The 18614-nt window shown below is 48.7% G+C and overlaps 1 protein-coding gene across 5 annotated transcripts; it reads left to right on the top strand.

Annotated features, from left to right (window-relative positions):
* Nucleotides 1-334: 334 nt before the first annotated feature.
* Nucleotides 335-15678, top strand: LOC136455955 (uncharacterized). 5 transcript variants are annotated; one of them, XM_066455690.1, is made up of 6 exons: nucleotides 335-1051; nucleotides 13127-13290; nucleotides 13465-14680; nucleotides 14756-14836; nucleotides 14919-15000; nucleotides 15261-15678. In XM_066455690.1, the coding sequence occupies exons 1-3, from the start codon at nucleotides 451-453 to the stop codon at nucleotides 14542-14544; spliced, it is 1845 nt and encodes a 614-aa protein (XP_066311787.1). In that variant the 5' UTR covers nucleotides 335-450; the 3' UTR covers nucleotides 14545-14680; nucleotides 14756-14836; nucleotides 14919-15000; nucleotides 15261-15678. The 5 variants fall into 5 exon arrangements, with proteins under 5 accessions (XP_066311787.1, XP_066311783.1, XP_066311786.1 ...); XM_066455686.1 differs by having other exon boundaries at nucleotides 14756-15000; XM_066455689.1 differs by having other exon boundaries at nucleotides 13465-14836.
* The last annotated feature ends 2936 nt before the right edge of the window (nucleotides 15679-18614 follow it).

The following is an 18614-nucleotide window of genomic DNA, read 5'->3' as shown; positions in this document are numbered from 1 at the left end:
TTATGTAAGAGAGAATAAGCTGAAACAAGCTGAAACAAGCGGAAACAAACCGGGACATGACCAGCCGAACGCCCTGAATGTTTTGGATTATTAGTATATATGAAAATGAAAATGGAGTATTTATAGTGTGTACATGCACAATTCTACCTACATATTATCTCCTTCCCAAAATAGTTCGCTTTAGTATGTCCTAAAATAGTACTGTAGAGAATTGGAGAGTAAATGGAAGAGAATGAAAATCACAGCAGATAACCAAATTCCAATCAAATCCGTATTTGCACGCCTCAAGCCCACTGTTCGCTCAAGAAAGTTTATGGGCCTCAACAGTCATTGCTCTCCTGTATTCCTCTCCAACTCCGTCGATCCGCCGCCTCCTCCCCCTCCAGTCCCGTCCCGTCGCACTTCCTCGATCTCCTCCACTCCACTTCAGCGCCACCGCCCACCCCCACAATGGCGTCTCCTCGCCGCCGCTCCTTCCCACTCCGCTTCCTCATCTTCATCCCTGTCCCTCTCTTCCTTGTCCTCCTCCTCTTCCACCGCTCCTCTCATCCTACCGCCCCGCTCCTCCACAGCGCCGGCTCTGGCTCCGGCCCCAGCCCCGATCCCCGCCGCTTCTCCCTCCTCATCAAGCTCCTCGCCTACGACCGGCCTGACTCGTTTCGCCGCTGCCTCCACTCCCTCGCCGCCGCTGACTACGACGGGGACCGCGTCGCGCTCCACGTCCTCCTGGACCACCGCCCGCCCAACTCGTCGTTGTCCCCCCTCGCCGCGTCGCACGAGATCCTTGACTTCGTCGACGCGTTCCCGTGGCCGCACGGCGAGAAGCGCGTGCACTACCGCGCCGCCAACGCGGGGCTCCAGGCGCAGTGGATCGAGGCGTGGTGGCCCGGCTCCGACGACGAATTCGCCTTCGTCGTCGAGGACGACCTCCAGGTCTCGCCGCTCTACTACAGGTTCCTGAAGCGGGTGGTCATGAGGTACTACTACGACCGTGAGAACTACAGCCCCTACGTGTTCGGCGCGTCGCTGCAGCGCCCTCGGTTCGTCGCAGGTGAGAGCTTATTTAATAACACTGCACTGCGTCACGAATGCTTGTTTAGTCTCAACCCTTGGTTACGAAGAAAGGGCGCGGAATGCAAACTATTATTCGTAAATGGGACCTGGCGTGGTTAATTATCTGTTTTTTCTGTAATTCGTTGAGATGAAGCTGCTATTAAGCATCATAGCTAGTTCTTTTTGTTTGCCTTATCACATCTGTGATATGTGTCCTATTCATTGGGATTAGTTAGAAGATTGACTCTGTTTTGTGTTGTCATGCCAGATTGAGGAGTTTGTGTGTTTATAGTGGAAGTAGATCTCTGTGTTACAATGTATTAAGTTAATTATCATTTTTGCATAAGAGCTTCTGTCACTGGAACTTCGAACACAATCTGAAACGCAAATAAACAATTAAGTATGGTAGGGTAAAATACGATGATACCATGCCATGGTGCTCTAGTCTAATCTCCGGTGTCATTTTGTGTCTCAGTTAAAATGATGGAGATTCACAACTTACGAGTTTCTCGTGAGCAGGATTTATGCATTTGATTTCCTTGGGGCAAAGTTGTTTGACTTGTTTTGACTTTTGGTTGCCTGCAGCCTGAGTGTCATCATATTATATTACTATGGTTGGTTAGTAAAGAGTGATCGTGGCTCATGGATGAATTTTTGCAGCTTTGCTGGTTATTGTCTTTTTTAAGATAATGGATAATGCGCTCTGTTTCTGCACTTCAATGTCCTGGAAGCCTTACTGACATGGTCTAAGACAAAAATTGGTCCTCATGGAAAATATTGTCTGCCTAGAATTTAGGAATGGCCACCTGGTTTCTTTAGTTAGATTGGTTCGGTTTATTCCTATGTTTAAGCTTCGGTTTCTGAGAAATGGCAACCGAAATAACCAAGCTGAATAGAAACTGAACCTCATTAACCAATGTTAGTTGGTTCAGCTAATTCAGTTAATTGGTAAACCAATTGGCATCGCCTCAGCACTCAGCAGGGCGGCACAAACACAGCACTGCAACAGCTACTGACCTTATGAACTTTTCAATTTGATTCAAGGAAACAGTAAAGGTAAGGTAGTAAGGTACCTTCTTAGTGGAAGAAGTGCAGCTTGAATTAGCATAAGCACTTCCATCAAAGTATTTTACATTTCACTAAGCATAAATTATCTTGGCAAGAAAAAGAATCCAAGAGGCGATACTGGCGTTGAGTTTCCGAGCCCACATCTGTCTTCATTTCTTCTGCATTTTTGCCAGCGTGAAAGATTGGCAGTTTGCTTTCTTGGCATTGAGTAATTGGCTGGCTGCAGGCTGGTGGGTGGGTGGTGTTGTGAGTAAGGGGTGAAGGTGGCGGTGTGGACAAGGCGGAGCTGGGCAAACATAAGGTCGGGATCTTCTCCACGACAGGGATGTATTATTGGGATCAATGACTGCTGTATAGTGATTTCCCATTGCATTACAAGAAATCGTCGGGATCAGCTGGCCCTACTTAGTAGCTCTGGCTCTGCCCCTTGGTATGGAAGAGGAGCGAGGGTAGTGGCAGGTGGTGTGAGGTGGGACTGTGATAGGCAAGTCAGATATGGAAGATCTGCGGGATTTCTACAGTAGTGAGTCTATGGAGGATTCAGGTGTTCTTACTCAGCTCTGCCTTTTGCACCATATGTATTAATTGGATGTTGTGGACTCATTTGTAGGCCGGCAGTACCGGCGTAGGTCCAGGCGTACCACGGCCAACAGTGGCTGAGTCGGTCTTAGTTGGTTTGGAAAGGCAATCAGGCGGGAGGAATTTTAGGATCTGAGTCTTGGTTTGTTAGGAAAGCACCTGAACTATAAAGGTGGCTTAGGAATAATGTAATTGGCATCGAAGAAGAACAGAACCTCCCTGAGCGGGTGGGGTTCCTCTTCGACGGTGGCTGCGCGCGGTTCAGCCGCTGCCGCCGGCGATCTCCCCACTGCGCCATTGCCACGATACCCTCTCCGCTCCAATTCCCAGTCCAGCCTACTCCATTCTCCTCTGTGCTCTTCCTGGCGGCAACGCCGTATCAATTTGGTATCAGAGACCAATTCCGGCGCATCGGCAGCCATGCCCGGCACCGCGCCTGATCCTGCGGCCATGGATGCAAAACTTGATCGCATTTTGGGTCAGCTCTCCACCATCAACAACCGCCTCAATTCGCATGACTCCCGGATCGCCCGTGTGGAGACGGGCAAGCCTAACGCCGGCAAGGGCCCTAGCGGTGATGACGATCACGGCGACGACGATCCCTTCCGCGCCACCGAGGAAGATGACGTGCTCGACATGGAGTGCGACCGCGCCTGGACATCGTTCCACGACCGCAAGTTGCGCGAACGCGAGCGCTTCACCCGTCCTTCGACGCGCGCGACTCCGCCCGCCGCGGCTACGATCGCGGCTTCTACAGCCGCGGAGGACGCGGCTATGACGATCGCGTCGAGCGCGACTTCGACATCCGCGGCGGGCGCGGCTACGCGGATCCTGGCGGGCGCGGCTTCGGACGCGGGGACCGCGTGCACGATCGCCACTATGACCGCGTCGGCGGCCGCTTCTTTGATCGCAACCATGAGCCGCACCGACCTCCCAAGATTCCGTTCCCCACCTTCGACGGCGAGTCTGATCCCCTGACTTGGCTGAACAAGTGTGAGAACTTCTTCCGCGGCCATCGAGTTTCCGGAAGACGAGAAGGTTTGGATGGCCTCCCTGCACCTGGACGGCATCGCAGCGGAGTGGTACTATCAAATGGAACGGGACTTCGGCATGGTGCCGTGGCCACGCTTCGTCGACTTCGTCAATCTCCGCTTCGGGCCCCCAATCCGCACGAATTCGATCGCGGAGATCAAGGCTTTGGTCCGTACGGGCACGGTGGAGGAATACTCGCGGTGCTTCCAGTCCCTGCTCGCGCGCTGCGACGCCCTCGCCCCACGGACCATCATCGACCTCTACACGGGCGGGTTGGGACAGCCGCTGGCCCACGACGTGGAGATGCAGTACCCGGCCAACCTCCAGAAGGCCATGAGTCTCGCTCGGGCGTTCGAGCAGCGTCAGACCGAGTCGTCCACGGTCAATAGCTCGGCGGCACCTAAGGGCTCGAGCCGCCGCGCTACTGGCGTCGGCCTCGGCCGCTCCCTCCGGCGCTGCGGCGCTGGACGGCAGGACGGAGGGTCCGCGGCCACGATTTCGCCGGCTCACGCCGGCGGAGATGCAGGAGAAACGGCAGAACGGGCAGTGCTACTTCTGCCCCGAGCCGTACAGCAAGGACCACAAGTGCGCCGCCAAGGGCGTCTTCCTCATGGACCTGGCGGACGACGAGGAAGATCCGCTCCGCGAGATCGACGACCTGGAGATCTCCCTCCACGCCCTCACTGGCCTCAATTCTGCTGATTCTATGCTGCTGCAGGCGACAGTGGGGGGTGTCCAACTGCGCGCCCTGGTGGATACCGGCTCCACCCACACGTTCATCCACTCCACGCTCGCGAAGCGCCTGGGTCTCAACGTCACCCCACGCGCTGGCCTCAACGTCATGGTGGCCAACGGTGATCGGGTGCGCAGTCCGGGGGTCTGTCTCGCTACCCCGGTCACCATCGGCGGCGAGGCCTTCGCCATCGACTGCTTCGTGTTGGACTTGGGCGGCTTCGACCTGGTGCTTGGCGTCCAGTGGCTTCGGACGCTGGGACCAATCGTCTGGGACTTCGGCGCCCTGGCGATGTCCTTCTGGTACAATGGCCGTTCCCACCATTGGACCGGCGTGCACAACCGGGGCGTGGCTGCTCACGCCCTCGCTGACCCCCGTGCCGTGCTGGAGGAGCTGCTGCACTCGTACCACGACATCTTCGAGGAGCCCCGGGGTTTACCGCCACCACGCCGACATGATCACAGAATCCGCCTCCTGCCGGCATCCCCACCTGTGGCGGTGCGGCCATACCGATACCCGCAGCTCCTCAAGGACGAAATCGAGCGGCAGTGCGAGGACATGCTCGGCCAGGGGATCATCCAGGAGTCGACATCACCATTTTCCTCCCCGGTGCTCCTGGTCCGCAAGCACGACAAGAGTTGGCGCTTCTGCGTTGACTACCGCGCTTTCAACGACGTCACCGTTAAAGACAAGTTCCCGATCCCGGTGGTCGACGAGCTCCTGGACGAGCTCAAGGGTGCCTGCTTCTTCACCAAGATCGACCTTCGTAGCGGATACCATCAGGTGCGCATGCATCCGGACGACATCGCCAAGACCGCCTTCCGGACGCACCACGGGCATTTCGAGTTCCTCGTCATGCCCTTCGGCCTCACCAACGCGCCGGCGACGTTTCAGGCGCTTATGAACGGCATGCTGAAGCCGTTCCTCCGCCGCTTTGTTTTGGTTTTTTTTTATGATATCTTAATTTATAGCCCCACGTGGGCTGAGCACTTACAACATGTCAAGATTGTGCTGCAGCTGATGCGCGATCACGGTCTCTTTGCCAAGAGGTCCAAGTGCTACTTCGGCGAGCCGTCAGTGGCCTACCTCGGCCATATCATTTCAGCCGAGGGGGTTGCCATGGACGCTGACAAGGTGGCGGCCGTGGAGGCATGGCCACGCCCCCGTACGGCCCGAGCGCTGCGGGGGTTCCTGGGCCTCACCGGTTACTACCGGAAATTCATCGTCGGTTATGGCGGTGTGGCGGCGCCGCTCACAGCTCTCCTCAAGCAGGAGGCCTTCACTTGGACGGCTGACGCGGAGTCCGCCTTCCTCGCCCTCAAATCAGCCCTGGTCACCGCTCCCTTGCTGCAACTTCCGGACTTCACCAAGCGATTTGTGGTGGACTGCGACGCGTCCGGTGCCGGGTTTGGCGCTGTGCTGCACCAAGGTGATGGCGCCATCGCCTTCTTCAGCCGACCGGTGGCGCCTCACCATGCCAAGCTTCCAGCGTATGAGCGTGAGCTCATTGGGCTGGTCAAGGCCGTCCGTCACTGGCGGCCTTACCTCTAGGGTCGCGCGTTCACCATCCGAACCGACCACTGGAGCCTCAAGTTTCTCCTTGACCAGCGCCTGACGACCATTCCGCAGCACACTTGGGTCTCCAAGCTGTTCGGGTACGACCTCACGGTTGAGTACCGCGCCGGGAGGTTCAACACCGTCGCCGACGCGCTGTCTCGGCGGGATGAGGAGGGCACGGCATTGGCCCTGACCGGGCCCCTCTTTGCAGACTACGACACCCTCCGCGAAGAGCTGCAGGCCGACCCGGCGGCTCAGGCCTTCCGGGATCAGCTCACGGCTGGCACAGCCCCGGATGGATGGCAGCTGATCGATGGGTTGCTGCTCTACCGTGGTCGGGTCTTTGTGCCGGAGACCTCCAGCATCTGGCCAGAGTTGCTGCGGGATGCTCATGAGGCCGGCCATGAGGGAGTCCAGAAGACCTTGCACCGGCTGCGGGCTTCGTTCTACAACAGCCGTGCGCACCGGCTGGTGCGCGACTTCATTAGGGCGTGCGCCGTCTGTCAGCGCAACAAGACGGAGCACCTCCACCCGGCTGGCCTCCTTTAGCCCCTGCCTGTACCATCCTCTGTCTGGAGCGACATCGCCATGGACTTCGTCGAGGGCTTTTCCCGGGTTGGCGGGAAGTCAGTTATCTTGACCATCGTCGACCGCTTCTCCAAGATGGCCCACTTTGTGGCCTTGAGCCATCCCTACTCCGCACAGTCCGTGGTTCGGGCGTTCTTCGACAACATCGTCCGGTTGTATGGCTTTCCGTGCTCGATTGTCAGCGATCGTGACACGGTCTTCACTAGCCACTTCTGGGAGGAATTGTTCAAACTGGCCGGTGCCAAGCTCTTGCGAAGTTCGGCCTTTCATCCCCAAACAGATGGCCAGTCGGAAGTCACCAACCGCATCATCGTTATGTACCTACGGTGTTTGGCTGGCGACCGCCCGCGCTCCTGGCTGCAGTGGCTGCCTTGGGCAGAGTTTTGCTTCAACACATCCTACCAATCTGCACTTCGAGCCACGTCGTTTGAAGTGGTCTATGGCAGGGCTCCGCCGGCCCTGATGTCCTACACGCCGGGCGCTGCACATGTGGCTGCTGTTGATCACCAGCTCCGGGATCGCGACACATTCTTGGCAGAGATCCGTGATCGTCTTGTTTTTGCCCAGGACACTATGCGGGAGCATCACAATCAGAGGCGTCGCAATGTGGCGTTTGCTATTGGCGACTGGGTGCTCCTTCGGCTCCATCAGCGGACTGTTGTGGGCATCACAACCGCCAACCCTTCCAAGCTTGCTCCGCGTTTCTATGGGCCATATCTGGTGATCGAGCGAATTGGTGCAGTCTCCTATCGCCTGCAGCTCCCTCCGAAGGCACGTATCCACAATGTCTTTCATGTTGCTCTGCTGAAGAAGTACACCGGTGACCCTCCTTCTGCCATCATGCCGCTCCCAGACATTTTGAGGGGCCGTGTGATTCCTTCGCCGTCTCAAGTGGTCCGGGCTCGCCTTAACAGGGGCCGTTGGGAGCTCTTAGTTCACTGGGATGGACGCTCCGCTGCTGATGCTACTTGGGAACCGATTGTTGCCTTCAAGGAGCGCTACCCAGCGTTTCAGCTCGCAGACGAGCTGTTTGTTGGGGAGGAGGGAAATGTTGTGGACTCATTTGTAGGCCGGCAGTACCGGCGTAGGTCCAGGCGTACCACGGCCAACAGTGGCTGAGTCGGTCTTAGTTGGTTTGGAAAGGCAATCAGGCAGGAGGAATTTTAGGATCTGAGTCTTGGTTTATTAGGAAAGCACCTGAACTATAAAGGTGGCTTAGGAATAATGTAATTGGCATCGAAGAAGAATAGAACCTCCCTGAGCGGGTGGGGTTCCTCTTCGACGGTGGCTGCGCGCGGTTCAGCCGCTGCCGCCGGCGATCTCCCCACTGCGCCATTGCCACGCTACCCTCTCCACTCCAATTCCCAGTCCAGCCTACTCCATTCTCCTCTGCGCTCTTCCCGGCGGCAACGCCGTATCATTGGACTGTTTGGGCACTTGGTTCATTCGAATACAATGTATGTTCAGAACTGATCAGCTTCTTCAGCCTATTTGGTTTCCAGCTGATGGAAACATAGACCTAACACCCAAAACTGAACAAACCACATTTCAAAACCGCACTTAGCAACAAAAATTGAGCAAACTAAGAAATTTAGGTACTTCCTTGACGTTTTTTATTTGGTTTTGGGTTGTCCATTCCCACTAGAAGCTGTGCTTTCATGTTTGCTACAATGTAAACCTTTATTTGGATTGAAAATTGCTGGTCTATGCGATTGCTTGAGAATGGTGTGAGTTGGTGAAATTAATGTTTGTTTTATGTTGTGTCATAATGCATTATAATAATGCATTTTTTTCCTTGAATGGCGCAGGAGAGCTGCATGTTATTTCATTAACTAAGAAGAAAAGGTATGGCATCTAAAACCACACCACATAAAGCACACATGAGAACACAACAACAACAAAACTTGCCACACAAATACAAAAAACATGAATAAAGGTTCTAAGTGTTCCTCTGTAATTGATATGATCCTTGGTAATAAAAGAGTAAAGGTTGTAGCTACTGTTGGTACTTGTACAGGTTCATTAACCTCCTAGAGGTATGCTTCTCATGTTGGAAATTTGTTTAAGAAAATTGACCAGCAAAGAGAAATGATAGATAGACTTTTGGCGAATCTGGAAGAATGTTGCAACTTCAATATATATATCATATATTCATGTCAAATCTGTAAATAGAGTGAAAGTTTAGCAACTGAATCTGCTGCTGACAAAATCTAAATTAAATATATAAAAAATATTTGTTGTCTAATTCAATCTGATGCTAACATCTCACATAACATCATATTGAAGCATTATAACTTAGGTAGTGATCAAAATGCTGTAGCAGCAGCATTTCTGCCCTCCTTTAACATGTAACATTCATGTTACTTGTAGAAATCAATATGTAAATTTTGGTTGTGTTCAATTGTCACTATGGTTTTCCCCCTTTTATTTGTATATACGGGATGAGCCATGCAGGCTGATAATGAAGATGTAATTAGCAAGTAACTTTTGCTCTAAGTAGAAGATAATTTACTGTGTTATATTTTTTTTGAGCGGAAAATACAGCAGGGGAGGCCCCCACTGTAAACTTTTTATTTAAACAAAAGGAGCAGCAACTCTATACAAGAGATAACAAAAAAAGGGAAGCAAGCCCGAGGTGGGCAGCAGAGCTAAACTAGAGCAGCTGTACAAGAAAGGAAGACAGAGCGCTTAGCAGAACTAAATCTATGGGCCTGTAGCCTAACTTCGTCATAGAAGGAGCTTTTCCAAGAATCAAAGGATGGCCGGCCTCTGTCAAATATAGAGTTGTTTCTCTGCTTCCAAATCTGCCAGGTGGCAATGATGAAGGTCTCCATAAAAAAGGGGTTGTTATGTTGAGCCTTGGCTTGCTGCATCATCCGGAAGAAATCCATTGTGAAGTCCCAATTTATACCAAGGTGTTGCCAACAGGCTTGGGTAAAGGGGCAGGTGAAGAACAAATGAAATGCGGTTTCTTCAATGTTGTTGCTGCATAGGACACAATTGTAGTTGTTTCCCTGAAGCTTGTGCTTTTTCCTTCTCAGAATGTTCCTTGTGTTCAGTCTGTCCATCAAGAGGAGCCACGAAAAAACTCGAAGTTTGTTACAGCATTTGGAGTTCCAAATCCAGAGAAAAGGGGATGGGGGCTGTATATTCTTGTAAGGAAAGTTGTAGCACTTTGATGAGGAGTAGTTCTTGCTTCCCCAAATGTATTCCCAGGAGTCCTTTGAATTCTGATCGACCTGCAGATCTTGAATTAATTCCTGGAGACTTTGGAATTCTTGGAAGGCCTGCTCTGATAAGGGCAAGTGAAATTGGGCCTCCAGAGTGTTATTAGACAAAAACCTGGCCACTGAAATGTTCTTATTCCGGGCAAAGGAATAGAGCCTTGGGAATTTGGATTCTAAGATGTTGTCATTCCAAAGGTCAGACCAAAAAAGCACAGTGGAACCATCTCCAAAAGTGCACTTTGCAATTCCTCTGAACATGTCACATAATTTTAGGACATCCTTCCACCAAAATGAACCCCTATCTGTCGAAGCATGTGGCACTTGACCCTGGGAATAATGCGCATTCCAGATCAGCTTCACCCATGGGATATCCTTCCTATTATAAAATTTGTCCAGATGCTTCAAAAGAAGGGTCTTGTTTTGACTCCTAAGATTAATAATTCCTAATCCTCCTTTTCTTTTTGGCTTTGAACATTTTCTCCAGGCCACCAGTGGTTTCATCTTTGCATTGGAATCTGAACCTCTCCAAAGGCAGTGACGTCTTGCTCTATCAATATACTCAATGACCGCAACCGGCACCTCTAAGGTACACATGGCATATGTGGGCAGCGAAGAGAGGACTGAATTGACTAGCTGAAGCCTTCCAGCATGGGTCAGGAAGGTAGAAGTTGCCGTGAGCCTTCTCTCAACTTTAGTCATAATGGGACCATAGTGTTCAACTCGAGGTTTTGTTGTTCCCAACGGCAGTCCAAGGTAGTTAAAAGGGAGAGATTCCAAATTGCAGCCGAAGACACCAGCAAGGAGTTGAGCTTTTTCAAGAGAGAGATTTAAGGGAACAAGGCAAGACTTCCTGTAGTTGACTCTCAGCCCTGTCGATTGCGAGAAGGATTCGAGAAGGCCTTTTAGGGCGAATAACTCCCTCTGAGAAGCTTTCATGACTAGAATAGTGTCGTCAGCGTACTGAACAATGGGGAACTGATCCAGCTCAAAAGAAGGAATAGGCAACTCAAACAAACCTTGCTGGTAGGCTTTGTTGACAATGCATTGAAGGAGATCCGCAGCAAGCACAAAGAGGAGAGGTGACAGGGGGTCACCTTGTCTAACCCCACGACGACAGTGAAAGTGATTGCCTGGCACACCATTCAGAAGGACCGAAGAGGAGCCAGAAGCAAGAATCCTCTCAATCCAATCAATCCAAATTTCAGCAAACCCCAAGTGCTTCATCATCAGCAAGATTGTGTTGTGCTCAATTGTATCAAAAGCTTTTGTAAAGTCTAATTTCAGAATAATAAGCTCTTTTTTGGAATGTTGGCATTGATGGATGTACTCATAAGCCCAGGCCAAACAATCCTGTATTGTTCTATTTTTTATGAAGCCATACTGGTTGGTATGAATTAAAGGAATTATTTTAGCCTGCAGCCGATTGGCAAGGAGCTTTGTGATGATTTTGATGACACCATTCAGAAGGGAAATGGGCCTGTAGTCATTGACACTTGTAGGATTGTGCACTTTCGGGATTAGAGTGATGAATGAGCTGTTGATGGCTTCCAGATTCAAGTTACCATTGAAGAAATCAAAGCATAATTTGTAGACATCTTCTTTTATAAGATCCCAACATTTTTTCAGAAAGAGCCCATTGAAGCCATCTGGACCAGGAGCTTTATCAGACGGCATGTGTTTGATGACCTCATCGATTTCATGGGTGGAGAAAGGCCTTGAGAGAGAAACTAAGTCATCTCTAGCCTGCACTAGATGATCAAGGTTGTAGAGCATTGTAGGATTAGAAGAGCATCCCATTCTCTTTTTAAAATCCTCTAGTAGCAGAGCTGCCTTTTCATTATGCTCGGTGATAGATCTACCATCCTCGGCTGTCAGGCTAGTGATGGTGTTAATCCTGTATCTCTCAGTGGCTGCAGCGTGGAAAAATTTTGTTCCTTCATCTCCCAACTTGGTCCATCTCACAGTGTACCTCTTCTTCCAGTACTCTTTTTTGTAGCCATGTAATCTGAGAATGTGTGCTTTAAGAATCCTTCTGAAGTTAAATTCCTGTATAAAGAGAGGTCTTTGTTCTTCAAGAGAGTCTAAAACTTCTAAATTGTCATTACATGTTCATTATGTATGATCTGTTTTTTGAATCATTGTGCAGGTTGAGTATGTGGTGCTATGTTAGATGTCATGTTTAGTCTACCTCATAACAATGTTTTCAATCCCCATCAACTACTTTGGATACCATTTGGATAATGGCAGTTCAGTCTGTAACATTATAATATAATTCGTTTGTGGTCCAAAACTAAAACTAGACACATGAACAACCCCTGGGCAGACCATTGTACAGTTGAATTGAATAATGTACAGGACCAGGATTTGACTAAAACGTAGTCCCACAGTGCTCCCAGGTTCAGGGTTGACTAGCCCTGGTAAAATGGGGTGGATCGTGTCTAGTCAAACACTCCATTTGATGATATAGGTCCATGATAGCCCATGGTTTTATTTTACGCTAATATGGTGTACAACTGCCAAATATACAAAAGGTATTTTAAATTCTGCATATATAAGTGTTATTCAAGTATCTTGCTGATCTATGATCTAATTAGAGTCGTGCTGTTCGGCTGATAAGCCAGCGGAAGCTGATTTGTTGTGAGAGAAAAACATTGTTCCATGGCTGATAAGTGCAAGCGAGGGCATATTTGCTTAGTCTCTATTTTGATAAGTTCAAGCGAGGGCATATTTGCTTAGTCACAACCATTAGTTTTGTTTGGTCATATTTGCTTAGTCTCTATTTTGAATGTTGGACAATTGGTGGTTAGGCCTTACAATCATGCAATACCATATAGTGAGGGCATAGAAAATTTTTAGGTACTATACAATACAATCACTTGAACTCAGAGGGGAATTCGTGGCAGCTATTCTTTTTCTGGCATTAAATTGTATGCTCATCACTTTTATAATCAAATTTTGGTAACTCCAGTATAATTTTTCCTCTTGGTAGGTTTTGTTTTTTTTGTTTTTTCATTCTTTGGTCTTTGAGACTATTTGTTTTTCTGTTTCCACTCCAAAGAAAGTGTTTGTTGGTGATTCTTACAGTATATACAATTTTTTTAATGCAATTACAGTATATACACACTCCTTACTCCTAATATGAAGAAAGTGTTTGTTGGTGATTCTTACAGTATATACAATTTTTTAATGCAATTACAGTATATACACACTCCTTACTCCTAATATGATTACAGCAAGTGCTGGCAATTTTGCAATGCCTCTGTTAACCAGTTGATCTTGAACTACATAGGTAAACATGGAAACAAGATACAGCTGGATAGTGAGACTCGGCTTTTCTTGTATCAGATGGTAGGCACGTGGGGTCAACTTCTCTTTCCAAAACCATGGAAAGAATTTCGATTATGGTATGATGACCACAAAGCCAAAGGACTCAAACCTATTCTCCAAGGCATGGTAAACTTTCTTTTTCTTACTTAATGTCTGTCTGCTTCTTCAGTTCCTGTGTTAATGGAATTTATGTACCTCATTTCTTATTTATAGCATTTTCTTCCTATGATGATATATGTTCATATTCTATCAATATTTGTTAGCTTTACTGATACTGTTATTTCACTCCTGACATTGCAGAAAACTACAGGATGGTACAAGAAGATGGGTGAGAGAATATGGACTCCTTGGTTCATTAAATTTGTCCACTCACGTGGATACTTCAATATCTACACAAACTTCCTGAAGGAAAGGGCCCTCAGCGTTTCTCATAGGGATGCAGGTGTGAACTATGGGAAAAGTGTTGGGCCAGATTCTACTTTGTTGGATGGGAAGAATCTTGATTTCAATTTATGGGAATTGCAGCCTCTAAAGGAGCTCAAGTGGTATGATTTCTGCTTCAATGAAGCTCTTCCAGGAAGAATTGTTAGAAAAAACAGTGAACTTGGTTCTGTGCTCAAATCCGTGCAATTAAAAAGTACTGTTGTTCTTGTAACTCTGTACTCAATAGAAGAGAGATTTGCAAGAAACTTGATTTGCCATCTTGACAAGGCAGGCATGAAGAACTCTATTTTCCTTGGTGACAATTCAGAGTTTCTGGATGACCTTGCTCATAGAGGATATCCTATCATTGATGGTATGAAATTTCTTCGGAGCATCAAATTGAGTAGTTTGCAGGGTTCTGATGATTTTGTTAAGGAAACATTGGTTAAATCTTATGTGATAAAAGCTTGCTTGGACCTGGGGTACAATCTATGGCTACTAAATGGAAATATGATTTCACTTGGCAATAAGTTGATCGAGCCATCAGATCAGTCGGTTGACTTCTTTACTGCAGATGAAGGTTTGATGTTTATAAGGAGCTCGCTAGACTTGAAAAACAAATGGAATGAACTTACTATGTCAAGAGTGAAAGCGATGTGTACATCTACTGAATTTTCTGTTTCCATCAAACAGAAGAGTTTTGTCCATATGCTAACTGAAGTGCTGGCGAGCAGTGCTGGTGTTAGGCTGGGAAAACTGGATGAGGCTATCAGAGTTATTGAATTAGGGGCTAGCACCTCAAATAGATCAATATCAGAAGACCAAAGTAATGTGCTTTTCTGGTCTCACAGTAAGGCTTCAGATTCAGTTCAAAAGCAACTTGAAAATATGGACTTATGGTTGGTTGACTCAGATTCGTCTTGTAGTGCTGTTGTTTGTCACCAAAAGCAGAAGTAGCCAGGTTGTTTTGGCACATTACTTTTGCTTCCCTGAGAAAAAACTTGGTGCCATCATAGGGGGATCCATGGTAACCGGCTAAGTGCACTTATATACTTTCCAAAATCATATGATGACATATCTTTGGATGCATGAGGTGGATCCGCCATCTTTTGATCTTTGTAGATTATGCGATGAAGCTGTTTGATCAAATGTCTGTTTCTGATTACAGTTGGCCATGCCACCGCAGACAACCATTTTGGAGTTCTGCTTCTACCATGAATTTTGTGCTGAACATAGCTATAGTTTTGAGGTTCTGAATACTTGGATCCTTTTTTGGTTTGGTGACGGCTAACAAAGTCTTCAGTTAGCTAACCTGCTAATTCAACTCACAGGAGCAGTTTTGAACATTATATCCTGCTACGTACCATGTTGATAGCAATGCCCCAACTACAATCCCTGCAGACACTCAGACTGGTATGGTTCCTTTTTGTTCAAAGTACAAAGTACTCATTGGTCTGTACTCTAATTCTGTAGCAAAGCAGTGTTGTCTGTATTAAAAGCTGTTTAATCGTGAGCATCTGGCACGAGAAAATCTTCCAGATAATATGCATAGCTAACTAGCATGTGTGGTCTTCGTTTTCGTCTGTGACTAGAGTTTTCCTACATTACTTTTTTCTTCCTCAAAATGTGAGTTTTAACATCATGTTCTTTGTTTGGTTGCAACCGGATCGCAGCAGCACCTGTCGTCCTCTCTATGGGATAGATGTAGAAAGTGTGTATCTGAAGAAAAATCCGGCAGATGCGGTTGGTGCGGGCACATTTTCACTGGCAGAAGCAATGTCTTCAGGATAAAGAGAGATAAGGAAAACCCAGCTGGAAAGTGGTTCGTCAATTTTGACAGATCGTTTATAGAACCTAGAGACAATTCTGCAGCAGCAACTAGCAAGTGTGTGCCGAAGAGATTTCCCAACCAGAGTTGACGCTCATGTTTTCTTAGCAGCGCGATTTCCTCCCACCTGAACAAGGTGTGTGGCATCATCCGTCGCTGATAAGCCATGGCTGAAAATACTGTTAGCTGATTTGGTGTGAGAGAAAAGTATTATTCGTTTGCTGAAAAAGTACGATTTATAAGCCAAAAAGCCTAAACGAGGCCTTATTTAGATTATCCCAAAGTTCCAAGTTTTTTCACTCTTTCTCAATCACATCAATTTTTGGACGTATGCATGGAGCATTAAATATAGGTAAAAAAAAATAACTAATTGCATAGTTTGGTTGTAAATCACAAGACGAATTGTTTAAGCTTAGTTAGTCCATGATCGAACAAAGTTTGTTAAATATAAACGAAACATGCTACAGTGTCTAGATTGTAAAAATTTATAATCTAAACAAAGGCCCGAATAGGGCGTTGGAACGCAAGCTAGGATGTACTAGCTGCGACAGAACGGTCCGCCGGAAAATGACATGCGGGTTGTCCCGGATGCGCCGTCGCCGTTGCACCTTTGCATACGACGACGTGACAATATGCATCGTTTCAGGTTGGGATGTGAGCGTTGTGAGCGTGATATCTGCTCTGCAGGCCTGGGCTGCCTGCCATTGTCCCGTGAAGGATAAGGACGGGGCCTGGAGTTGCAGGCAGCAGTTCAATCATGGTCTTGTTTAGATCACCTCCAAATTTCAAATTTTTTCACTCTTTTTCTATCACATTAATTTTTAACATATGTATGGAGCATTAAATGTAGGTAAAAAAATAACTAATTGTACAGTTTGGTTATAAATCACGAGACGAATCTTTTGAGCCTAGTTAATCCATGATCGGATAAAGTTTGTCAAATACAAACGAAACGTGCTACAGTGTCCAGATTGCAAAAATTTGCAATCTAAACAAGGCCCATGTTAAGTGGCCGATCCTTGAATAAGATCATGTTCGATAGCAAGTCTCAGTCCCGCTGGGGGTGTTCGGCTGGCTGGTTGAATAAGCTAAAATATTGTTTCAGCTGAGTTATTATGAGAGAAAAATATTATTCTGATTAAAAAGCACGGTTCATATAAACATATAAACAGTGCCCGCGTGGGTGGGCTGGCCGGCTCCAGCCACGACGACCAGCCAGCCGAACGCGCTCCACCCAGCGCATTCGGATCCCAGGTCTCCATTGGAGCGTTGCTGAGATAGGTGTCCTCAGGGACTGTTTGACAGATTATTAGGACCATTAAGAACCAACCGACGATGCTTTCTGATGCTTGATCTTATACATTAATTAAATGCTAAAGTGCCCGCCCTTATGCAACGCCGGCATCACTAATCCGTGCCGTACATTGCACTGAACCCTTACTTTCTCCACCTCCACTGCATTTGGCCGAAGCAGAACCTTTGGAAACAACTTGTGACACATTTTCTTTTCTCCACTCCAACGAGGAAAAAAAAAGAGGAGGTTTCGGCGTCACCCCGTGAAAGAGGACAAGGCAACTAATTAGGTGCACCAAACGATGTGTTCAGCAGGCGAGAACGTCTCCGTCTGCGAGCCAGGGGTGTTTGGTTCGAGCTACTAAACTACTAAACAGTTTAGTCACTTTTAGTAACTCCAGAGTTACTAGAGATAATTAAAGCTCTTTTAGTAGCTTTTAGTCATAGTATTTGGTTAAAAAGTTACTAAAGTGACTAAAAGCTACTAAATTTAGTAGCTACTAGACGACTCAAACAGGCCTTCAGTAACCACTCATCAGGCCACCACCTTATTTAGGTACCGTTTAGATGGCAAAAATTTTGGCAAAATGCCACTGTAGCACTTTCGTTGTTATTTGGCAATTAGTGTCTAATCATAGTCTACTTAGGTTTAAAAGATCCGTCTCGTGAATTTCGTCTAAACTATGTAATTAGTTTTATTTTTTATTTATATTTAATACTTCATGCATGCGTCTAAAGATTTGATGTGACAGAAAATCTTAAAAAATTTAGCATTTTGGAGTGGAACTGTCGGGTACCGTGAGAAGGGGTACCCTAAGCAAAATCCAAAAAACGACTGCTTAGACTTCGTAAAGATCGAAACCAGCTGAACGCTGTTGGCCTCGGCCGATTCTCCGACTCGCCCGAGGCTCCAAGGGCCTCGGCCGACTCTCCGACTCGCCCGAGGCCCGTCGCCGCAGGCCTCGGCCGATTCTCCGATTCGCCCGAGGCCCCCTCGCTACCAACCCCGAGCGATTCCCCGCCAAAGGCCACGGCCGGGCCACCGACCCTCCGTCTCGCGCAAGGCAGGCTCGGCAGCACTCCGCCGCCTCTTCCTTCTCCCGTCCCTCTGACAAAACGTCGTGTCACATCAGCTCAGCCGACTGTTGCCCCTGACGACAACCGCACGCCCGGCACAGTACAGCAGAATGGCCGATGGGACAGGAGGCAGGACTGGGCAGGGGTTACCCGCCACTGTACTAACCACCGTAACGCCCATGCCTCACTATGCTGCCAACTCCTGCACCGAGGACAATGCAGCGTGGGGAGCCACATCTGGGCTACTGTAGCCTCGGAATCAGTACCCAAGGCCAATAACTCCCCCCAAGAACCTCGACAGTTTGCTTCACGGGCTCGGCAGCCTGAGGGTCCATGACCACCGAGCCCCCCGCGATGGCTCGGCCTCGGCATAGTCGCTGCCCCCTACGACGTCATTACACGGCAACCCGCACGTCGCCCGCCATGCCCTGCATCAAGCCGTACTGGAGCCCCACGACGCACAAGACCGAATACGACCCGCATGTCACTTCCGCACGTCCTGTCGAGGCGCTCAACCACTCCAACAAATCACACGGCGGCGCAGTGCAGCGTCGTGGCAGACCAGACGTCCGTCACGTCAGCACCCTGCCAACCACGACGGGACTGTGCAAGGGTTACCGGCTGCTGTGCTGCCTAAACTCCTGCACCAAGGACGGACACGACGTGGGGAGTCAGAACCGGGTTCCTGTGACCTCGGGGCCAGCGAACCGACCGCTCCGCCCCGCTCGAGACCCCCGATGAGCCTCGGATTCCGCCTCGCCCGAGACTCCCGGTAGGGCCTCGGGCGAACTGGCCGTGCTCCGCCTCGCCCGAGGCTGGGCTCGTCCCG

This window comes from Miscanthus floridulus, chromosome 6, assembly GCF_019320115.1.
Source record: "Miscanthus floridulus cultivar M001 chromosome 6, ASM1932011v1, whole genome shotgun sequence".
In the NCBI taxonomy this organism is placed as follows: Eukaryota; Viridiplantae; Streptophyta; class Magnoliopsida; order Poales; family Poaceae; genus Miscanthus; species Miscanthus floridulus.
The sequence above is the reverse complement of the archived record's forward strand: the minus strand, read 5'-3'. Positions and strand labels throughout refer to the sequence as shown.